At 34.3% G+C, this 25,914-nt stretch overlaps 2 protein-coding genes across 2 annotated transcripts; one reads left to right on the top strand and one right to left on the bottom strand.

Annotated features, from left to right (window-relative positions):
* The first annotated feature begins 2,078 nt into the window (after window positions 1-2,078).
* Window positions 2,079-7,421, top strand: LOC117322823 (sodium-coupled monocarboxylate transporter 2-like). Its single transcript, XM_033877767.1, has 6 exons — window positions 2,079-2,149; window positions 2,314-2,400; window positions 3,784-4,019; window positions 4,791-4,894; window positions 5,351-5,460; window positions 7,301-7,421. The coding sequence occupies exons 1-6, from the start codon at window positions 2,129-2,131 to the stop codon at window positions 7,322-7,324; spliced, it is 582 nt and encodes a 193-aa protein (XP_033733658.1). The 5' UTR covers window positions 2,079-2,128; the 3' UTR covers window positions 7,325-7,421.
* A 3,546-nt stretch (window positions 7,422-10,967) lies between these two features.
* Window positions 10,968-23,299, bottom strand: LOC117322983 (carbohydrate sulfotransferase 12-like). Its single transcript, XM_033877956.1, has 4 exons — window positions 23,035-23,299; window positions 18,514-18,542; window positions 16,634-16,837; window positions 10,968-15,698 (listed from the first exon to the last, which is right to left on the bottom strand). The coding sequence occupies exons 1-4, from the start codon at window positions 23,174-23,176 to the stop codon at window positions 14,775-14,777; spliced, it is 1,299 nt and encodes a 432-aa protein (XP_033733847.1). The 5' UTR covers window positions 23,177-23,299; the 3' UTR covers window positions 10,968-14,774.
* Window positions 23,300-25,914: the final 2,615 nt, after the last annotated feature.

Below are 25,914 nucleotides of genomic sequence, written 5' to 3'. Positions count from 1 at the left end.
CATATACAGATTATCCGATAAGAGAAGAAAACGCTCTAAATTGTGCTGATAAGTCTTTTTGAAAATAACGCCGACAAGATTACGTGAGTAACGTCACAAGGAGACGACGTCATGAAAAATGTCTCTGATACCCGCACTTGTGGACACTATTAATTTATTATTTTATTTTTTTATCCAAAAAAATGTAATACAAAATAAATTAAATGGTTTCCTGTTGAATACAACATATATTTCAGTCGTATGACAAAATAGTGCAATAATGTCACTCGTGCTTTGCACTCGTTCAAATATCGATATTCTGTCATACTTTCGCTCTTAATGATATGTAACTGTATTAAATCATTACTGTGTCATTATGTTTCAGCACATTTTAATTAGTAAAAGTAATTAAATCATTTGCGATCTGTTATATTTCAGCACATTTTCGTCCGGAATTAATGCTTTATCTGCCAACACCGTAGAAGATCTACTTGGCGACTTTATTAAAAGATCAAAAAAAGTTTCACAGACATTGGCGGCCAAGGTTTTTGGTAAGCTATGTATTGGTTTAAGTGGGACACGTATTTACTTAAATTGCTTTATGAGTTGCGACTTGGTACCTGAATATGCTAGATTGGTCGGATTTGATGACTCATGTGTTGCACAAGAAGCTAAAGGTGAGCATCGTTTGTTCTGTCGTTTGACTTGAAGTCGTCTTCATCTTAATGATGGAGGAATCTGTCATCCTTATCGATTCATCTAAAGGAGGAACTAAAATAAGTATATACTGGTCCGTCTCTCACCTTTCCCCATTTCTTTAATTTCATCAATGAGTTCAGAGATGTCCTCGAGGCAAAACTCATTATTCTCTGTCCGTTTAAGCCTAGAGATAAACACGTGTAAGGCGGAGGTCGTTATAATCCTCTAATGCCACATCCGGGTATTCTGCAATCGCGGGTCAGCATTAAGCATTTTGCAATCTCGACACTAGTACCTATCATGTTCGAATTAAAAAGACAGTATTCTTTACTATACCTGATAGGAGTTCATATGTTTGGCTGAACGTATCTTTGACCAAGGTATAGTGACAGTGATCGATTGGGATAACGTACATGTATAGCAACAACTAGAATTGGATACACCCCCCTCCCCCTGGGTAGCCGCCAAAATGGGATATATGGCCTGATTAAAACAACAGAGTCCGCATGAAGAAGAGTTAAACTACCACCTATATGGACGAAGAAGGAATTGATCAGTATCGAATTCTTTGACAGATTTAAATAAAAATCCAAAATTCGACATAGTCCTTTTTAAGCTTTGACTAGTTTTTGAGATATGTGTATACATGTTTAGGAATCGCCTTTCACTTTTGGTGAGTCGTGCATTAGTTTTTGCTATGTATGCGTACGGATTCAGAGTCATCGTATTAACTTCTATAATCCCCCGAGGAGTTACGAATGGTTACTCTATGTCAAGAAAGATAACTCGTACTAATTCATTTTTGTAAGAAATTGAAAATGCGCGAAATTTTCTCCCGGCGAAATAGTCCTGAACAGAAAAACGCGAAATTTTCACCCCGCGAAATTTAACAACTATACAGTATTAGTTTTCATGAGTCATGTATTAGTATTGGTAGCTCGTGTATTAATTTTGGTGAGTCGTTTCAATTGTGAATCGTGTATGTGTAATGATGTGTCTATTATTGGTGTAGGAAGTCGCCTGTTAGTTTTAGTAAGTCAACCATAAGCTTGCGCACAAAAATGTTCTGAAAATATGTGAAACATTAAAATACTTTATTTTAAGATGTTTTAAAGTCAAAAACGGAGAGTCACTGAAAGTGAAATAGACGTGTATTACCTTTGAATTCATTAATCTGAATATGCCATTAGTGGTAAGGGCGTTTTATATTGTATATATTATATACAATGATATATATTGACCGTGTGGTTAAGGTGTCCCGACACCTCTGGGTTTGCGAGAACGTAGGCCGGTGGTTTTTCTTCGGGTACTCCTTTCCTCCACCTCCAAAACCTGGCTTGTCCTTAAATGACGCCCGGACTATAACACAATAATCCAAATAAACCCCATTTATATTATAGTATGCTTGTACGGATTGGGTGTCATTGGTTTTTCGTACGGAATCAGCTCTATGACGGGTTCAGTTGTGCAGGTAAATTATTGATTTTATCACTGATCTGCTCTGATTCTGATTAAATATGAAAAACGAACATTGAATTTTCTACGTGATGTATAAAAGAGCAACATCTCATATATGAAAATTCTATTGTAAAATTATTCATTTGTCGAAACCTCAGCCGGGTGTTTATGTTCTAGATCACTGTCGTTGTGTTCGGAGCATGTGGAGGACCATTGGCCGGACTTTTCTTTCTTGGCGGAATGATACCGAAAGCGAACTGGAAGGTAAGTAATTAAGCATTGGTTGCCATATTGTTGCACGCTAGAACACTCGATGTATATTATTATCCAATGCATGTCAAAAATATGACAACCAATACTTATTTGTTTTACATTTTACAATGTACTTTTCCGCTACGAAAAAATACATAAAAATTACAAAAAAAAAAAAGATACCGTCATATAATAATGCAGGAAAAGTGAGGCCCGGTCAGGACACGAGTCATCAAGCGTTTCCCTTTGTCATTTGTGTTACCATGTTTAATATTTAATTATTAACACAATGTATCATGCACTTGTTGTTGATTCGAAGGTAAAACAATTGACGTGAACAATACTTGTTGATATGTCCAAGGGTTCCATTGTCACCACTTTAGTTTTCATTTTGGGGAATGCGACTTTACCCGGATTTAATCTAGATTTGTAAGGCGGCAATCGTCGATGAGACAGAACATCCGGTCTTAATCTCCATGTACGTGTTCCAATGTATCCATGCAAATCTATAAGTTTTGCTTATATTTTGCTGTTGTTTGATCAATTTTGAGTTTGAACTGAGGTTTTCATTATTATGGCGGTTGTTTCCTCACACAATGCAAATTTATGATGAAAGGTAGCATATTTAGCTTTACTACACGATACATGTGTAACTTGATGCTGGTGTCATACAGTAAGCATATTGGGTTAAGTGTATTATCGGTTTCCCGAGAGCAGTTCCTTTCCCCGAGGCGAATCCAAGGGAAAAAGGTATGTTCGAGGGGAAAATAATTGCCATATTCCTCAACCCCTTACTATAATCTGTTAATCTATTATATCCATATATGTAGGGAATATGGCGAATTCGGTGACCAGCTCCGCCCATCTCTCGTTTGCCACTCGAGAACATGTGGTATTGAATTATGCTGGAATTTTTAAGTTTCCAGATTAACAGACTAAAAAAGTAGTGGTGAGAAGTTGTGGCTAACGTAAGGATGTTATGAATTTAAACAGGGATGAGTACCAGATTGTCTGATTTTTGTTTTGAGTTTTGAACAGTTCTTTTAGAATGGTCACGTATATTACGGATTGTACAAGAAGGGAAAATCTTATGAAATTATCAATTTCATTAAAGACCTTGAATACTTGTATTAAGTAAACTTTCCTTGTCTGTATTCATGTGTAGGGAGACCTAGCTTTGGTATGTTTTAGAATTTTTCATCTGTTTTGGCTATTGCGATATTGGATTACAATTACTATTAATAACACTAATAAGTTAACATCATAAATTCCTCGAAAACATTTTCCACTCACTTTTATGTACTGGGATAATATGGGTTTAAATCCCTCAGCCATGATCTGCTACAGGCATAACACCTTAGGCAATTCACAAACATTAAGTTGTTTATATTTCAGGGAGCCATTATTGGCATTGTGACGTCACTTGCGTTTACTATTTGGATAACCATAGGAGCCCAACTTTACGGAAAGCGTCCGGTAAAGTTAACCCAGAATCCGACAAGTGGATGTTTCCCAGGAAACCAAACTGTCACAATCGACGAGCCGTCGATGTATAGTTACAACGATACTACGACTTCCAGTCTGTACGATGTAACTGGAAACCCAAGCGTATCACCAAATAATCCAATTAAGTAAGAACTGGTGTCTTCTGTAATCCTGTTTTTGATAAATGTATTTGTGTTTTGAATATATGTCTTCATGCGAATGTGTGTTTCCATTATAACCATTATTCATCGTTATGATACCCCTACGGCTACCTCTATTTACGACGGTGGCCGAGTGGTTAAGGCATCCCGACACTTTATCAATAGCCCTCCACCTCTGGGTTTCTAGTTCGAAACCTATGTGGGGCAGTTGCCAGGTACTGACTGTAGGTCGGTGGTTTTTTCTCCGGGTGCTCCGGCTTTCCTCCACCTCCAAAACCTGGCACGTCCTTAAATGACCTTGGCAGTTAATAGGACGTTAAACAAAAACAAACAAACAAACAATTTATGATGTAACAGGGAACACATAGGCAATTGCAATGTAATCCAATCACGAATTTTAAACAATGCATGAGATGTATTGGTATATCAAATGAATCCTTTATGCTATTTTGGTGGTCTTCGGTAATGGCTTACGAACTACATTTATCATTTACTATTTACACGAAGTTGATGAAACATTAGCAACACCTCTCCAAGCGTTAACATTGTTTAATTATTGTGCTTCTGGGCAGAAAACCGCTCCTTGTTTTTATATATATTGTTTCCCCTGCTGGAAATTTTAAGGTATATTAATACGACGACGCTAATTCTAAAAATGCTATTGAATGGCTAGAAGAACTGCGTAACAATTTTGCAGAGAAAGTGAAATCTTAAATTTTAATAATGATGACTGCTGTTTTTTCTTCAACATTTCAGATCAGATGACAGTTTCTTCCTGTACAATGTGTCATATGTCTGGTACGGTTTTATCGGATTTTTCCTCACTCTGATCATTGGTACCGTCGTAAGCTTGTGTACAGGTACTTATCATAACTATACCACGGAATAATTCTATGTTAAAGGCGTGTGAGGAAATATACACAATATATATGACCGTGACGTCATTAAAAGACAATTTGATGCCGTCATAGAAATGTAGTAGTATACAATATGATGTCAAAATGTTGGAATAGATAGCCATGGTGAAAAATATGTAAAAGTGTGTTGATTAAATAGTCACAACAACTATTGTCATGTGATAGAAATTATATTGCATCCAATTTTAGTCACATGATAGTCATGCATCTCTTCAAACTGTTTCTTTTCAGGCACTTTAGAGACTCACTCTAATGACAAAACAAAGATTTCTCTGTCGTGTCAATGTCATTTGGCTGAAGTTGTTGATGTCTAACATCTTTCTATGATTGAGATGTATTCATTACTCAAATCTTGAGAATTAACAAATGACTTACATAACATTCTCGGTTGAATTACAGGTGGTGATTGTCGTAAACCTGTGAAAGCCAACCTGATATTCCCAGTTTGTAGAAAGTTGTTTGGTCTGAAATCTAGATCCCAATATGAGGTGGCAGCGATGGAGGACAAGGTATATCTATTTAGGATACAGGTGGTATCTAATGATAGTTGTTTAGCAAATAAATCTAAATGTTTCTATATGTTATAACGTTAATAGCAATAGCAATAGCAATAGCAGTTATCGGTCTTCTTATAAGCGTGTCCGCTTCTTGACCACCTGTTAATATACTTCTATTTACAGTGCGCATGTTTAATTATGTATCAAGTATAGTAGATTCCTCATTAAAAAAAAAAAAAAAAAAAAAAAAAAAAAAAAAAAAAAATATTGTACAATGTAGTTCTAATTTCCTTAATATGGTCATCAACTTTCATTCACAAAAGACGAATTGGTGTTCAGTTTCATATTTGGACTATTAACAGTTGACACATATATACAAAACAAATATAGCTTTATGAATAGCAGAACCAAAGAAATTGCCTATTTTGTATCATGTATGTGATATTCCATAACGTGTATTATGTATGTGATATTTTAGATTATGAGTCAAGGTATTTTAAATCATGTGATATGTACACAATCTTTTTTATTATGTGACTGTGATGTTTATTTCAACCACGAATCATGAGAATGATTCTCTAATGTGAAAATGTTGCAGTTTTGTCATATGATAAAGCAGCTATAGACCAGTTTTCAAGTGAAACCCTCTCAAACATTTCTCGAGTTGATAGATCATCGTGTCAACCTGAAACAGGTCGATAATTGTATAATATCATGTAAGATGTATACAATATTTTATATCATCTATTATGCATGCAATATCTTACATCATGTATTATGTATATCATATTTTATATTATGTATTTTGTCTACAATACTTAAATGTTTATTATACATACACTATTTAATACTATGTTTACAATCATTTAAATAATGCTTTAATACCATGGATACAATCATTTAAATAACGCTTTATGTATATATCATTTTTGTCATAGTTATTGCATCCAAAATAAATACATATGTAAATGTGAGGTATGCGATTGACGATTTACGCATTAAGATTTTTTTTTTTTTCAAAAAAAAAAATAGAAGTTCATCAATATTACCGTTATTTCAATTATTGATTGCATTTAGATTTGTTTTCATGCCGTTTTAAAATAAAGTTTGGAATCTTAAGCACTAAAAATAATTCAAAACAGATAAATAACCATATCAAATAGAAAAAATGTACATAATTGGAATATTAATCTATTATACTAATATTTATCAGTGTTTATATTGAATAGTAATCTATTCTACTAATATTTATCAATGTTTATGATGATATTTCATCTGTCAGCAGAAGTCTTTATTTGCAGATGCACCAAAGACGTGTTCTACATGTTCTTAACATTCTAGATTATTATTATACTGTAAACGTACATATTTTAGCGGTAATTTTATTTTAGCGCTTTTCGCGCTGGAAGCCTTGCGCTAAATTATGATTGCGCTAATTACTTTTTGTACGTTCCATTTCTATAGAAAGTTCTGTGGATGCGCTAATTCATCATTGCGCTAACTGGCTGAAATCTGCAAATGCGCTAAAATTTGATTGCGCTAAAATAAGTACGTTTACAGTATATAAATTTCAGTGAAAATCGAATGCGTTAAACTTTTGAAATATGACCACGTTCAGAAATAAATTTTGAACTGTAAAAATGTCTTTCCGTGCTACAAGTCATTACTAAATACTAGAAATAATGTCGAGCATGTTTTTAAGGAATACTCTCAAAACAGAAATTAAGCTGATAATGTTTAACCTACGTTCGAAACGTGTTTCATAAAACTGGCATTATTCAAAAGCATAATTGCTTTAATTACATGAAAGGAAATAAATTTTGTTACAATAAAGCTCTGTTCTCATTTTCAGATTCTGCCACTTCCTAAGACTTAAGACCGGAAACAATGCAAACGTAACAAGTTTAATCGATGGAATTGCGAAGACTTAAAGACATATCTATCGTATAATAAAGCAACGTTGTTAAATTGTACTTTTTTTTAAATTTCCGTAAAATTTATGAAAAAAATTTGTATACTTGGTGTTTGTAATGCTTCTCTTTCTGATTTATCAATTTATTTTGAAATTACTGGAATAAAATGCAATATTAACTTATACCCCGGGAAGAAGACTTGCCAAAGGTTGCATCTTCATCATCTTCAACAATGACTGTAGTATTACCAAGCTAGTATCACGACCTCAAAAGGAGAACCGCGGTAAAGGCAATATAAACTATATTCAGAATCCTTGACCCTTGCATTGCATAGCGGAACAACATTTGAGATCATTGCAATTTTACAATACAATTGCATATTGAATTAATGCAATCGATTAATAACAGTAGTTCGTATAGTTCCACAAGAATAAGCCTTGACTGATTTGATATCAAGAGTCATTTTCGGTTGTTGGTAGATTTATATATAATTTTGACGTGATAAGGGAGATGAAAGTATTAATCGCAGGTTGGTGTTTTGCGATTTTCGCAATATCTGTACAGTTATAGTGCATTCAGTTTTAAAATCATAACAATTGTTATTTTTGATTTGTCTCCTTAGATAACTTTATTGCTTTGGGCGTTCGCAATTAGTAGGTGCAATAGTAGTGAAGCAGAGAGACAGAAGCAGGGAAACTAAATTTGGCTAGATCTCGGACAACCAACATGATAGTTCCTAAAAAATATATATCTTGCCATCACTACATGTCGTGAATAATGTCAGAGAGGTTACGTGTTACGGTAATACTCACTTTCATTGCAGACAGAATAAAAAACTGTCACCCATGTAAATTCCAAGAATTCCATAGACATATATACATCTGCTGGGACGCACATTAGAGAAACTGCGGAGGCGAACGTCTTAAATAGGAACATCGCTTCTATTAAATCAACAGTTGCGTGCATAAGTGCTATGTCCGTAAACTGGCCGTGTAATAGCTTATTTTCACGTGGTATATATTTAACCATTTGAAAGGAAAATTACAATGAACAATTTTCCCTACTGAAACATTTAGAATCTCTTGGAAAATCAAAGAGTTCTGCTTCAGGTCCAGACAATATTTCAAATCGCTTTCGCAAGTACTTATTACCGGACTCGTTACTAGCATGTTTTCTTTACATAATCAAACAAGTTTATGCTTCCGGAAAGATTGTCAGATTCGAGGAAGAACTGAACAGTTATACCTATTCCAAAACCATGAAAGAACGCTACTGACCCAAACAATAAAAATAATATTTCTTTAACTAGTTGTTCATGTAAAACTTTGGAAAGAATATAAACAAAAGACTGGTTTGGTTTCTTGAAGCAAATGAAATAGTATCCCTCTTCAGAGTGGTTTTAGAAACAGAAAAGGAACAAACGTCCATCTCATCAGATTCGAGACATTCATTCGAGAAGATTTCGTCAACAAGGAACACCTTTTTGCAGTGCTCTTTGATCTTGAGAAGGCTTATGATACGACTTCTCAGTTTGGAATCATGACCTTGGCGTGTGTGGAAACCTCCTAATTTGTGAAACTACCTATTATGTCGACACTTAAAAGTATGTTTCGGCTCAAACTTTACTGAAACGTCAAAACAGGAAATGAGACCCAACAGGTTGGAATCCTATCAGTTATGTTCTGTCCTAAAATCTATGATATCGTCATGGTTCTTGGTCCGCCAACATCAGGATCTTTATATACAACTTTAACTACAAAGTGGTAAGAAAAACTGCCAAAAACGAGGAGCACGCAATGACTCACATCTTACACTTAAATTACGAATGACAGAATTTGGTACACATTCAGTTTCAACTATGGTTAGGGAGAGTCAGTTCAAAACGTAAGAGAATATAATTTTCATGACAGTGTTTTGCCATGATTGTTGAAATACCTCAATGAAGAATGCAGGCCACCTCGGCCTCTTATTTCTAAAGGAGATCGTCATAACCTGCATTTATAAGGTGACTTTATGCTACGAAATTACGAAATTCTAACTTATAAAGTTCTCCAATTAACGCATCTCTGGACGACGGGCAGACAATGTCGGTCAGTTGGTCGTCGTCAGAGCTACGATTTCCTTCCATTGAAGGTAGTGTTGCAAACAATGAACCTGGAAAATAATGCAAATAGCGGGTGTCGTGTAACTTTTGCAGTAATAATTGGCATAATCAAACATTTTTTTTATACAAATCAGCAATCTATTAGTCCACCATCACGTCTGGAAACCTTTACTCGGCACATTCCAATGTCATACTTCCCAGAGTAATCAGCAAAATTGTTCACGAGATACTGATCCAAATATGTTATCATGATGTAGCTACTCTGATAAAAAAAATGTAAGAGAACTTACACCAGTATTTTGTTTTCTTTTTTTAAAAGTCATGTGAAAAAAGTGCATTTTGTGTAATTATTCAATATAAGAATGTTCGACCTGCCTCAGTGAGGTATATTGCTCCAAATTAGTTTATCTGTTGAAATCACTCGGGGCATCTCATTACATTGTATCATCAATTTATTTTGATGCCTTGTAAGAACATTGACCGTTACATTTATATCAAAGATGGCAATATATTTAAACTGATTTATCTGTGTCTTGTTCGTTTTGGATTCGACCATTTAATGTGGAGGGAATGAGGAAATTTTCAGGTTTGTGGATTGAATATTGATAGCCATTGGTAGCTATTTTATGGAACTGTATATCTACACTAGCCAAATCACTTTAAATTGTAGTATACAGTCTCATAACTACAATTTGATTTGCTTAAGATATATAGACAAATGCAACACACACTGTTAATATATTTTTGATAAAGGTCGGTTAATTTGCTGGGCAGACCGACCTTTTTGCTAATCGGGAATTTCACATCTACCAGTATTTAAAATTCAGACGATTTTTCATATTATTCAGGCATTTCATTTTGGTGTTTTCGATATTCTGGTATTTCAATATTTTATTCATCTTTGTTAATAAGACAAAACAGCAGTATTTGTAAATTTACCCCCTGTGTCCGGTATTGCGCCCTTTACAGATTTTGTCATTGAATTAAGTCCCGCTTCTTTTGTCAAGAAGTAGGCTTTGCTATTTACGTAGACTTGTGAGTATTTATCTATTGTATGCATAGCTTACATATTTATATAGGTTATCAAACTGTATCTGAGTTGCACAGGACAGGATAGTACTATTTTTATAAGTAATTATAAAGTAGTATTTGACACATCGTTATGTTCTTGTTCTGCATAAGCATGCGTTATTTCATGTGTTGTAATCTAACGATTGCGATTGCTATTTAGTACTCTGTATAATTGGCGTGTGTTCATCAGTTATATTCAATTTTTGGACGAGTTGACTATTTGTCCATGTGCCGACGTCGTCACAGCAACCACAATTCTGTAAAAATGGTTTTTGCATCGTTTGTGTCATATTGGCAATAGATGATGTCTCCATTACCGACATTTTCAATGTTTCTAAAATATGTAGTGTTTTTAGAATCCGAAAATCAAACCTTTTGCAATTACATGTAGTTTGAGGTTAGATAATAAAATAATGGACTAATACAATCTATAACATATTTCATAGAAGTTTTAATTTACACAATATTGAATCACTGAACCAAAACAGAAAGGATACATTTTCATGGCAGCAAATTTTCACGACAAAATACCCAGACATATGAATGTATACGCATATAAGCTTTCGCCTAGATAGGTAAAATCCATCAAATCAATAGGCAACTAATTCACTTAAAACGCTTTTTTTCACAGAAGTGAAAACGTACAAAATTCATTTTTTTTCGCGAAAAAGCAAAGTACATAGAGCATATTCCTTGATTATTGAATAACAGGAGTTTGAGTGGGATGAACACTTTGACATTTTTTCACGAGTGCGAAGCCACAAGAGATGAAATATAAATGTAATTAATCAAGAAAAAAAAGGGTATTCTATTTATTTCATCTGTTCTCAACTTTACTGATGTCAGTTTAAATCTGCCGCTCCTTCTATTTACTTTCCGTATTATCATTACTCCGCTGAATAATATAGTCCCATATATGTTACACAAGTTTGGAAGAAAACCAACATAAAGTAAAAAAAAAGCACTACACGTAAAAAGTCATTCTGATGTCCAGATTGATGACACTAGAATATTTTCACGAGAACACACAATTTAAGACACCTATATAAGGAGCAAGTCTGAAACTATCCAATCCAGTCTGCTTTCACATGTTTGTAAATCGGCCCTGCCCTCTGGCGGTCTATCAAGGCAGATAACTTGATATCAATACCGATTATATCGCGCTTCAATCCTTGGCTACTCGAGTGATCAATAATATAAGTTGGTGTAACTTGTTTTGCATTTGTTTTACAATAATAAAGTTTACAAAATGATGAGCACAGGAAACCGTCATTGATATCCACAGTGAAGTCATTTTATAATCCTGCCAGTGGCATTATTTCCTTACATTTTCCAGCGTAGTTGTAACCAACGGACCACGAATTAATCTATAATCAGAAAGAGTCGACAGTTGATTGCGATAATGTATTTACTGGAATAAAACAAACACTCAAAAAAAAGAAAAAAAAAGAAAATCGTTTTAGGGACTTGATAAGACTATTCAAGGAATATGGTTCATTTGTATTTCCGTACGTGTGTCGCTTATTTCATCAATGACAAATTACATTTTGTATGTAGAATTAGCTCAGCAGTTACCTTCTTTATGATGTAGAAATACTTTATGAAGATGTATGAAACGTCCAATAACAAGCGGACACTTAGTTTTATGTTTGTATACCTTAAAAAGGACGCCCCTAAGTGCTGCTCCTATAAAAAATAGGTAAATATTTCGAAAGTATCCCTACAGATCAAACGTTAACTTTATTTATTTTGCGACAATGGGCAGTCTCCGTAATTTCATTTGGAGTTATCTTTCTTGGTAGACTGCTAGATGGCGAGCCGATTTACAGTTCCGGATAGAAAACCCCCTGGGCGATACGCGTGTTAACAATGGAAGACATGACAGACGACAAGTTTGTATTATATCTCACCTGCAATCACTGTTTGACAATCCACTTCGCACATGGATAAATAGTCAGTGACACATTGTACATTACTGCAAAGGTAAGTATAGGTTATTGCATGGCTTTCCAGTAATAAAGGATTTATAACACTCGAAACGAGACTGTAATAAATTCCGAGTGACGAGAAATCATGCCATAACTGATGTACCGCATGCATCCCACCTTGAACTTCGTTATGTAAGTAATTTGCAATCACCCTCATGTGACTGCATCTATATCTATATCATCCATAGACAATAACATATGTAACTCCACAATGGACACTGGAGTTTTTACGGATGACGATTTGGGCAATTTTGTCTTGCAATCATCGTAATGTTATGCGAATATCATGAATATAAGTACACAAAGCCAATACTGACAATACTAACACAATATGTCATTATACATGTATGCAATAGACACAAGCATAATTTCACTAGGAGTAAATGTATGCCTTTAGTTATATTTAAGCTTAAGATATAACGAGAGGTTTTGGAATAACCATCCAGATACGGCACCATGCAGCGAAGGTAAAACATGTCTGTTGAACAATTTCTATACATAAGGAATTATCAAACCCTTCTAGTAATTTCGATATGTATCTTTCAAGAAAGTTTTGTATAAAATGACAGCTCTTGGATATTTTTAATTTGTGCAAGAAATGTTTTTAAAATCCAAAAGTTATCATTTTAAATTTTATTTTGTTATTTTTCATAACATAAAATATGCCATATGCCGTAAACTTTATCATTACGACGGTATATGTAGATTTTTAGCATCAATATCTTAAAACCCTTTAGCTCATCGGTACTGATTACCTAAGTTGTATGTACAGAATACAGGATATTTGAATTTATCAATGTTACGTTCTACACTGGTTTACAGTGAAGGGCACCTGTGGGTGGCTATAGGGCATTGGGTGTTTGGGTAACGTGGCGCGAGGTGCACGTGCTTTACCTGTATGCAGGTGTACTAGGTACTGTACGTGGGTCATTCGAACTTTTGCAGCGCACCTCGACAGACGCTAGAGTGATATCCCCCTCCCCGCCCACTAAATTTGTGTTGAAAAAGAGAAGTTGTTCTTGTTTTGTTTTCTGTGTTACAGGTCTGTAAGCCGGACAAGGATGTGGTAAAGAGGTCGGGATCAGCAAGGACTGTTATGGCGGTATAGTGTGTGATTTACGGACATTGTCCTGGTATTTTGTTGTGAAAATGAGTGCCCAGTAAATAGCGTCAGCTACAGTAAGCGGTATTCTGAACACAGCGTGTTGAGTTTTATTTGATAAATAATTTATGTTCGTTTGAACTGGTGAATTAGAACATTAACGCGGTTAATCACAAATTAATCTCAGTAAGTGCCAATACGATAATTGAAATACATGGATTCGTAGTTAAAGGTGTGTGCGTATATCGCTAATGAGAACGGTTTGATTAAAACATCCCCACCTCAGCAACCTTGATCATCAGTATCTGATACATTGCATGTACTTGTGTAATATACTTGTAGAGCATTTTAATGACATGTTGCACAGTTTTATTTTAAATTTTTATTTTCATCTCTAAATGCATATTCATCAGACAATGTACATACTACATTACAAATAAGTTTTAAGCAAACTTCCCTAAACATATATACCTGTCACATGCCACGTTCTCCCATTGTAAAAACGTGTATTGCCCGAGGGGGGGTTCTCAAAACTGCAAATCGACCCGCCCTCTATCGGCCTATCAATATAGATAATTCAAAATTCAAAATACATGTAGTTGCAGGTCTGGTACAACTAATTATTTGAAGTTTAAATGTTATGAAATTCATATCAAATTAAAGTTTAAAGATTTCCCTACCAGAAAAAAAATGATCTTGTTGGATAGGTTTAATTGCATATACACTGTAGCACACCAGTACTTGAAAGACAGTAACCCTGAGATTTACAGTGGACAGGTGATTCTCCCACCTGGGGAATTCCCGCTTTTTACATCCTGAATTCACGTCTTTCTATTTATACCATGAGTGTATATTTTTTATTTTCAAAATTTCAAGACCCTACTCTTTATTTTCGTATATAGAAAAAGTACCCATTTCATGTGTTATTTACTTAGGAAATGGCTACAAACCTTAGAAACATATATTCCTCAGGGAGTTGGTTCAGGTGACACAGCAGTTGATTGACTGAATTAGTTATGTGAGACCTTGCATTGCAAAACCGGCCCTATTGCAAAACAAGTTATATAAACATCTTATATCAATCACGCCGAATGGAGGTGTACGGTGTACAATGCGTCACCACGTGACATCCAATCATCTATTTCAGATCAAGCTGTGGCAATATCAAAGTACCAGGGTTTGATGTATTGTCTGTCCTTAAATAATTTACTTGGTCTACAATCATACCCAAACACTTCGCAATCTGACTGAAGTAGTCGACTTAATTTTTCCATGTCAGCTGTTTCCACGGTGGAGTACGCCTCGAGCATAGCTTCTTCTTTGTTTCTCCGAGAAACCTTCTCGTCTGCTGCGTCACCTATGGCTTTAAACACGAAATCCTGAAAAATATCTGGCGTAATAGCGTTACTTTGCTCCTCTGTGATAGGATACTTTGAACTCGTGCTGATTATTCCATTCATTTGAAACCCTTTCCAAATTTTCTGTTGTACCTGGAAAAACTTTACTTGACATGCAGGATAAATGTCTTTGATTCGGAACAGGATATCAATGCGTTCTCTTATTGTAAAATTTGTGTATTGTCCTTTGAAATCTTTTTCCAAGCTTTGAATTATTTTGTTCTGATTCATTTTTCCAAGTAAGTATTTTGTGTCTTGTTTTATGGTTTCTAACTTGCCTATGAATTTATACTTATATTGACAAGGGTCACAAAATTCAAAGGCAAAACGGAAATGAGGGTTGCGTGGCTGTCGGTGTTCTTCAGAATGGATTATATATTTGATAAACTCACTGAATGTTAGATCAGGAATGCAGTCTTGATGATTATGTCTTACAATTTCCCCTATTGTTGGAGCTACATCATGCCAGTGATTATTAGGCATAAACAGTTTATCAGTATATCCCGAAAGTAGCCGACTGTAAGGGTCTCGGGTGAACATGAAGGAAAAGGAAGAATTGAAAAATATTGACCGTTGCTTCAGTGGTAATGTATGAAGAGACGGAATACCGTTTCCGCGTTGATGAAATATTGCTGGATCGAATGGTGAAGTGGTATTGAAATCTCCTCTGACAATCTGCAACATTGATGTATATTTAGTATGATATAAAACTTGTCTTCAGTTAAAATTCATATTGATAGAGAAAAAGAATTGAAAATTATTGATATTCATATGTCTGTTTGATATGCATGTATACAGTCAACTTCGCGTAAAACGAATTTCTTTTCTTTTGGTCTATAAAAGACAATTCGATATGACTGAAATATGTTAATACCAAATGTTAAGTTTTACATGAAAACAACAACAAAATACAGGAATAATGTAACTCGTGCTTTTGCCGCTAATGCTGTTTGGGATCGATACCGTCGTCGCCGTATGAGATTCCAAAGATATTTCGCTGTTTTTAATGTTACTCATTCACATTTCTTCTCGAAAAAGTCTAGCAGCATTTGTTTGATAACTCCATTCGTCGTCTATTAGTCATGCTACTGTATATACCCCATGCATCAATATTGTCACATGATTATCCCGTTAACCAATTTTCATTATGTTCCAACAAATAGAACAACCGTTTTCAGTTAATACATTCTCGGCCAATCAGAGGCAACGGCGGCCATCTTGAAAAAATTGGACTACTAGACCTCATACTGAGTATGCATGTGCATATTTAACATAACATAATACTTTCTACTATGCATTGGTAACCCTTGTAAATACTAGATGCAATATACCACTCGGCTACAGAAAGTTCTTTAACTTCAGTAGCTTTGTAGAGCGGAAACTAGTAAGTTAGAAGTCCCGGGTTCGACAACTAGCAAGGACAATGTGAGAAAACAATGATCATATTCTTTGTGAAATACTTATTTAACATACAACTTACCACTGTCATACTTATTCAGCATACAATTTACCACTGAATTCTTAATCAAGATACCACTTACCACTTTATACTTTTATAAACATGCCACTTACTACTATTATCTATCATACCTCACAACCGATATACTTACATGAAACAGTATACTCCAGAATGTATATCCAGACTTCAGTAGGAAGCAATACGTAAGCTTGTGCTTTTCATCGATGTATATGTGTTTTGAGGTATCAGTCATATCTCCGTATCTTCGGAGCTCTTTCTTGTTTGCAGAACACACTTTGTGAATTCGCTCCATCCGTTCCTTATTTACGGCACTAACATCCCGATGTTCCGAAACCTGTTAATCGAGCATCATATTTTCATTGTTTTAAGCTACGACCTTCTGAAAGTTGTAGATGATGTTATGTTGTACATTAGATTAAAAAACTTTACGATTAAGTCTTATATATCTTGTTTAAAGTATACCTTAAATGGAAACACAATGCACAATTTTCCAAAACCTGATGCAGTATTACCGCGGTTCATTCATACAAACGAAGTCCATCACCTCATGAATGAATATATTAATTGCAGATTAACATTTCTCAGATCTTTCACTTGATATAGAGTTTTATATTACAACGTCACATATCCGCTGATGTATGGACATTCAGAAATTCTGAAGGAAGATCGAAAATGAAATTATAAAAGGAAAACATGACAAGATTTTGTCTACTCTTTGCGCATAAAATGCATTTGTGTCATGTTATTACCTGCAACTGATTTAGGGAAAAGCGGAGGTTCAATTTGGAGGTATCTGATATGTAGAGATTAACATCAAAGGCTCGTTCTGGATTCAACACTATTATTTTTAGTACCTATATATCAAGCAGGTTAAACGTTAATATATCTTTTACTTTAGTTAGGATTAGAACATTTTCCGACAATGTGCATCCGTTTCTATTCTTACTAAAATATATCCTTTGCATTTATGTACCTGTATCGTTTAATGATCAGGGTTGCTGAATTGTCTTCTGTGAAATATAACACTGTCAAAATGATCCAATGTACATACTGTACTACATATTCTACAAGAGGAATATACAGTGCATCTAGAGAAACTCTAATATCTTGCAAGGTAACGCTTGGGTTTCCAACCATCACATTGATTGCTGTTGGACTCTGTGTTTTCTTAAATGACTAAGTACCAACATAATGTAACATATGTAAGATACTGATGTAAGAATATATTGCTATATAAGATAAGAATAAATATGAGAATCCCAAACGAGCCTTGACGATAAAAAATTATAGAAAAAAAATCGAGGCGAATGTCATGAAATCATATATGATATGAAAAACTCAATGGCCATTTTGTTCCATGGAAAGCGCTTCATGGTATCTTACTTCAGTGGAATAGTGCAAAAATATTACACGGAAGAATTCACTGCCAGACAATTTGGTTATGTGAGAAATATTTACATAACAAATGGAAGAACGAATATGTTTTATACAATGCATAAGGTTTTTATTTAATGACATACATGTATCGTTATCGTTACTAAAGGAAGAATATCATTATTGCTATTTAACATTATGATAAACGAATGTATTTCTTTATAAGCTATTGATTATAAGCTATATGATATAATTAATTTCACTATCTTCAGCCAACCTAACCTGATCTTTCCTTTTAATTTTACCGATCGCAAAATGTTTGATAGCTAACATTTCAGTTTCATTGAATAAACTGTAGCAAAATTGGGATTCTGCAATGAAATATAATATTGAGGGGAAGGAAGAGACAAATAATCCGTTTGCAATGTTTCAGTAGTGGGACCTTTGAATGGCTTGACATTTTTGTTCAATATTGTAAATCTTCTGACATATTACACCGAATTTGCAACAGTTTCTTAAATTTCTTCTTACAAGGAGTCATCAGTGCCATTATTTATTTTGAATTATAACGTAGAACCAAATTTAATTGAAAGTATAAAATGTATTCTCGTATTTTAGATTTGTGTAATGACTTACCCAGGTGTATCTGCGATCAGATGAGTGTACTGTTGAAACAAAAAAAAAATCGCAATTAAGTATTAAGTGCATCATTCCATATTAAATAAGAATCAAATGCTATGGAATTTATAATTTCCGCATGCATTCAATGAATAGTTGTTAAGAATTTTTTTATTTTATCATGAGGCAGTTCAACCACTTCATACAATCTTAACTGAATAACCAGAAGAAAGCCCTTAAAGAGTGCATTTTACATATATTGGACATTTCTATATAAACACTGAGAAATTAAAGCGGAGGCAAGGTGTAAGTTAATGTATCCATTATTTGACATCATTCTAATAAACGACCATAAACTTTTTTTATGTTATGAATTCTATTTTTTTTAGTTCTCAACACATTGCTTTCTGTTTGGACGCCAGCCATGTTCGGACTAATAATCCTAGTAAAGGAAATGGATCTTTAGATTGTGAAAGTAAAATGAGAACTCTACCCCATCTACAGAGGAAAAAAAATTGCAAAATATATATTCCCGTGAACTTTTCGTATTTGGAAAATCGACTAAAAATTTAGTTATCTTGGTCGAGTAAACGCTTGTCGACTCAATATTAGTATTCTACGTGAAAATTGTTTGCTTGATGAAAGTTTTAGCTCTCTCAAGGGGTTTGAAGCCGGGTGTAGCGTTGGTTTTAAACAGGTTCAAATGAAGATGATTTAGCGACTTGCTTCAAAACGCTTATACATGGACGACTAGCAATAGCTTCAATGAAAATGCCATTCCAACTTAACATGTTTATTTCTGGTATATTTCAGGTTTGGGACGACTTAAGTTTAGTTTAGTTTCAATTAAGGCTAAATAAGACCCTATATATATTTCACACTGAAAACGCTTAATTTCTGACTGGTTTAGCTAACACGCTATGCGGGAGATATCATTTTTAGATTAATTACCATTGTCGATTAAACTCTCTATTAGCTTAAAACGTAACTATTACCGGATAGGTTTATCCAAATATGATTAGTTAATCAATGATGACAAATAAGTATGTACGCCAATCACTATGTTGAATTTCTATAATTGATAGTATACATTTCATTGTTATTCAATGACCTTGAATCTATACCATTTCATTGTTATTCAATGATCTTATATCATTAACATTAATTTGCATTGCTATGCAATGACCTTGTATCTATACCTTTCCATTGCATGAATTCCTTTTATGGAGATGTGGAGATTCGAATCAAGTTAAATATTTCACAAACAGAAGTCTGTCTAGACTTTCATATTGTCATGCATAGCTAAATATACGTGTATAGTTTATATAGGTGTATATATTTTAATTCAAAAGGCATAATGCGGAGTCATTTACTTACAGGATATTTTTCGCGCATGCTTAGCAAAGAATTGATCAATCTGTTCAACAAGAAAGGTTTCCGTTTTGTTTCAAAGATTTTAGACATTTGTTTTTTTATTATTTCTTTAAGTGACACCCAAACTTTATTTTAATTAGTTTCCAATAAAAGCCGTAAAAGGAAATCACCTCATTGAAAGTGAAGTAATTATTTGAGAGGTCAATGTGCCTTATGGATCGCCTGTGGTCTAATATGTATGTTGAAAGATGATATTTTATTTTAAAACTGACATTTAACACATCTCACCCCTTTGACCTTGAAAGTAGATTAGTAACGGCTCCGTCATGGGACTAGATCTATATATCCCAATAATAATCAGGAAGATATCTTCCCATAATATTATGCAAAACACATATTATATGGGTACTATGATGATATTTCTGTTTATTTCCATCTCTTTTTTTTCGCTGGCCAAGTAGACATGTAAATATCATGAAAAAATAATTTGTTAGCTTCAGCTTATTTACATATTTCCTAAAAACCGCGTCCAAAAACAGTCTGGGTTTTTGTCGGAGATCAAATTTGTCATGAAGTTTTGAGCCAAATTAACTTAACCTTTGACCAAAGACCTCGATCTTTGGTTAGTTTACTGCTTGATTGATTCCGACCTACTTGTCTTCATATTCAGCGTTAATAACATTTTATGTTATGAAAATAAACAAAGATTGACCTTGCCCTTTGACATAATGACCTTAGCCTATGATAAGTGTTCTTCTTGTTTATTTCAAGCAATTTTGCTTCGTGTTACCATAATTAAATATTCGTCACTAAAATATACAAACTGTGAAGTTGATATTTTATCTGCCGAGTCCTTGTTTAATTTTAAGCCTCTTCTCTTCTTTATATAATAACAAAATGTAAAATCTGATGTTGACCTTAGGTTAGCTTATTTCTTGTTTAATTCTGACCAACTTTGCTTCAAAAGACCATAACGAAATATCAATCAGAAAAAAAAAACAAACAAACAAAACTTTTACCATTTGGCCTTTCTTGTCCAGTGAATCTAATCGAAGGTTAGTTTACTCCTTATAAAAACCCACCAGCTTTGCTTCAACATATCATCATTATAAATTGATCATTGAAAAGATAAATGAAATAACCTTGATTGAAGAGGCCTTTGAAATTGACATTTTAGAATTGATTGCTGTGAACTGAACACATATCTTGACCCTGGACCACTTTGTTAATGAGAGTAAATCATTTCAAGATTAAACACACTTGACCCCATGATCTTGAAAGTAGGCCAAGGTCATTTATTTGAACAAACATGGTAGCTCTTATTCCATCATACTAATCGCCCAATGTTATGACATAGGTCTCTTAATGATTGAGAAGTTGTTTAAATATGTTTACACAATTGACCGCTGACACCTTGAGAGCATGTCAAAAACATTTATTCGAACAAACTTTGTTGCGAGTCATCAACGAATGATAGTGGCCTAATGTCTAAATTCCGGGCCTCTTGGTTTTTGCGAAAGTAGGTCAATGCCATACATTTGAAAGAAAAAAAACAACAACAAAAAACAAAAAAAAACCCCAAAAAACCTTTGTAGCCCAAATCCTACCATGCTGCTAGCCAAATACTATATGACCCTTGGTAATCTTAGTTATTGAGAGAAAGTCAAATATCAATTGCTTAAGGGCGGACGACGAAATGACAAAAGGCGATTACAATAGGTCACTTGAGACTTCGTTTGGTGACCTTGAAAGCCTGCATACTGAGAGTTGCTAGAAGCGACTATTATTTACTGAATGGCGAAAAGAATTATTGTCTGAAGTAATGTAATCAAATACATATCTGATCTAACGCATGACCTTTTGTTCATCTGCTACTCTAATATATCTATATATATTTGCAATGTTCCTTCCTCGAGAACGAAAAATAATTATAACATGGAGATCTAGCCGCAGGATTTGATACTCGGGATATTTACTGAGATAACATTGATCATCATAGTGTAAATAAACTGATTGTTTACTGGAGTTATTCATTAGAGTGCGTATACAGATTAACGCATCAATAATTAATTTCATATCAATCGATATTTTGATGATACGAGTCCTTTGATAAAAGGTGTCCTGAAGCGAAATTAAGTAGCTGTCCAAAGTATTTCTGTACAGTAAATATCCATTGACAATGTAACCAAATAGCATGCTTGGAACGTATCTGTTCTGAAAAATCCTTCATTGAACAATATTTACATTTGCTCCGCATTTTCCCATTGACAGGCTCCTATGCTACATTTGCCCATCATACATCTTGCTGCTATATCGACTATAACAACATTAAAACCGCTGTACATTGCTTAATTGTAGATCATAATTGATTATTCATGTAAATGATTTACCAATGAAATACAGTTTTGTTTTTAGTTTAATCTGTTTAACGTCCTATGAACAGGTGGGGTCTTTTAAGTATGTGCTAGTTTTTGGAGATGGAGGAAAGCTGCATTACTCGGAGAAAAAACCACCAGCCTACGGTCAGTACCTGACAACTGCCCCACATGGGTTTCGAACTCGCAACCCAGAGGTGTCGGGCCACCTTACCCACTTGGCCAACGTGGCCCCCTTCCCCTCCCGAAAAGTGTCGATATATTTTAAAGAACAATAATGATACGAAATGTTCAATTGTCCGCCAATTTATCAAAATGTGTCCCTTGACGTATAAAACCTAATGCAACTTTACTTGTTTTAAATTTGATTGGTTGGTGCCCTTCCCTAAAAATATAATGATTACTGTACAACTAATTTTACATGTAGCTATGCTGCTGTGATTCATTCTTAATTTCTTGGAAAACTAAAGCTTGTGATATTCTAAAATTTCTTAACGAACCAAATATTAAATTTTAATAAATGAAAATATATAATATTATTTAAAGGAACATTGAGACATGAATATTTGTTTATATTTTGAAATCTGGATGTCCGTTCCTTCCATAGCAAAGAGGTTTCTTTCGCATCTACAAAATATTGCTAGTTTTGAAGCATTGGACTTATATCGATTATAAAAAATAAAAGTTTTAATAATATTCTTAATAGACGATTAATGTACAATATTTGTTAATAATATTGAAGCGAATTGATATTTTTTAGGAGAAAATTAGGATTTTAAGCTATACTTACCCATGGTTTTAGTTACCTGTGTCCAATTCAAATATATATACAGCAGAATTACTGCAGTTATGGTATGTACCGCCGTCCTTTTCCATCTACGCACTATCATATTGCAAAACGATGTCCTTTTCACTTTTGTTAATGTTAGCATCTCGCATCACAATGATGCCAGTCAAAAACAAAATCCAAGATATGTTAAACAGTTGTTTACAACGACAGCGGTTACAACACCACACCGTAGTACAAGTATCCAATCAATTAAAACAACATGTAAATACCACTTCTGCCTGCTCGGAAGCATGGTCGTGTTAAGTGTAGCTACTGGCAGTATACTTAAAGCAGAAAGGAGACTCTGACATGTTGTCAATGTATAATGGAATTAATTGAATGAGTTTAATAACTTGCTATGCCACGCACAGACATATGGAATAAGGGTTATCAAAATAAAAATTTAAAGAATTTCTAGGTCGGCAATGAACCTTTTGGCCCTTTCTATCGCCTCCAGTTTGAAAATTAATTCAAGTCATTGTCAATAATTGGTTTTGCAAGGGTGGAAGAGTTAAAGCTATCATCATCAGTATTGTTAGTTGTGCAGCACATCAGATGGAACATTCTGGTTCAGTCAATGTACTAAACTATTTCTTCATTCATACTTTCTATATTACAAACATATTACTCACACACAATAAACAGTTACACATACTTTATTTTGTTTATTTCATACATTTTCAATACATTTTTGCAAACATCATTTCATACCAACACACGTTTAAATATGGATTCCTTCATAACAAAATATGGCAATTAACCGAAGGACATTGTTTCATTCTTCTAATTATATAACCAGTACAAATTAAATATTTATATTCAGTTTTAAAATCGAAATAAGGGGAACTCGTTCCATTTATCTTGAAACCCATTTTGCTTTAACAATGACAGGAAATATTGTACATTGGTACACTGGTTATTATTGGTGACCAGAAATACTGTTTATCGGTTACTTGGTTTTAAATGGTGACCGGAAATACATTAGATTGTTTGTATGGTTGTTAACAGCGACCAGAAATATATATTGTTTACCTGGTTGTTGATGGTGACCGGAAATACTGTATATTGGTTGCCTTGTTAATGCTGACCGGAAATACTGTATATTGGTTGCCTGGTTAATGGTGACCGGAAATACCGTTTATTGGTTGCCTGGTTAATGCTGACCGGAAATACTATATATTGGTTGCCTGGTTAATGGTGACCGGAAATACTATACATTTGTTGCCTGGTTAATGGTGACCGGAAATACTATATATTGGTTGCCTGGTTAATGGCGACCGGAAATACTCTATATTGGTTGCCTAGTTAATGGTGACCGGAAATACCGTTCATTGGTTTCCTGGTTATTAATGGGGATCGGAAATATAGTACATTGGTTACCAGTCATTTATCGTCAGGAAATCACTTGATCAAATTTGTCATTCTTTTTGTTGGCTCTTTCTAGCTGACAATATGATTCATTATTTTTTTTTTTTTAAATATTAATGCTTGTAATTGAAATAAAACTGAGACATTAATGGAAAGTCGGTAGTGGTTATTTCTGCAGTGTTTTTGTTAAGGTTCTAGATGAGATTATTAGAAAATAAAATCGTCATACAAGGATCACGCAAATGGATCTTGATTAATTAATTCATTGTTATATACCGAATAAAGAATATGTAGTTTCATAAAAAAAGTTATTTCCTTCTTTTAGGATTCCTCCGAGACGCTTGTGTTCAAAATCATCATGTCCCATAGGCAGTAAGGGAAGAGAAATGCAAGTGTGCATATACAACTAGTCAAATATAACCGTGAAGGACACAACCTCAAAACCTTGACCAGAACTATTTTGTGATCACCTGGAAGGCCGCTTTAACGAAGTCCCGGGAATGATATCGGACAAGAAGTAGTTCGCAGTCTCTTTTGTCATATTTTTAAAGTCATACACAGATCTCTATCAATTTATTGCTTATTATTTGCAATGGTTTATAATAGATTGCAATATTTCCATACGCTTCCAAAATTGCCATTTTCTGCATATTGATTAAAGACATTTCAATTTAGGTGATATCCTTCCATCATATTAGGTACTGCGAAAAGAACACACGTTAACATAACAGGCCACCAAAATCATAATTTTTGTACATGTATATGGTATTTCTTTCACTCTCGTTAGTTATTTTTCCGAAGTTTGTGTACAACACGCTCAATACACATGTATATCAACATATTGACAAAATCTCAAAATGGCAGAAAATGGCAGTGATACACCCAGTAAACAAACAGATAATAGGCATGTCTCGAGACATTGTGGTGTACGCCTTGCCATCAGTAATCGATATTTGTCACGCACATTGTGAACAAACCCTTGGATATTAATTCAACAGGGAAATGTTAATGTAGGTAGGGAAAGAAAGGGATGGTACTGCCTGGAATCGACAAATTAATCATTTGGAAATTGACATTATCATTCAGCTTGGCTATGATGTTTACGTTATGTAAAATGTTCTTCTATAAATGAATACTCCGTTCTTGTAAATTAAAATGAAAAGGCGATGGCGGTAATAAAACGAATTATATTAACAATCAATCAATACACTTTCAACTTTAACAGAGATTTTGGAAGGGAATGTATTTAACCTTACCTCGCATGTGCTGATGAGCAGCAGCTGCTACAGCAATGGAACTATGATATTACCGGCTACTACAAAGGCTAAAACAAGAGAGAGAGAGAGAGAGAGAGAGAGAGAGAGAGAGAGAGAGAGAGCCCACTAAATTCCGTAATTCCGTAAACGCATGCCACGGCTGGAAAATGAGCACAATAGCCGACGCAAACGGTACGAAAAGTGACATTGATACCGG

This window comes from Pecten maximus, chromosome 3, assembly GCF_902652985.1.
Source record: "Pecten maximus chromosome 3, xPecMax1.1, whole genome shotgun sequence".
NCBI classification, from domain to species: domain Eukaryota; kingdom Metazoa; phylum Mollusca; class Bivalvia; order Pectinida; family Pectinidae; genus Pecten; species Pecten maximus.
Note: the sequence above shows the minus strand (reverse complement) of the source record. Positions and strands in the feature narration are given on the sequence as shown.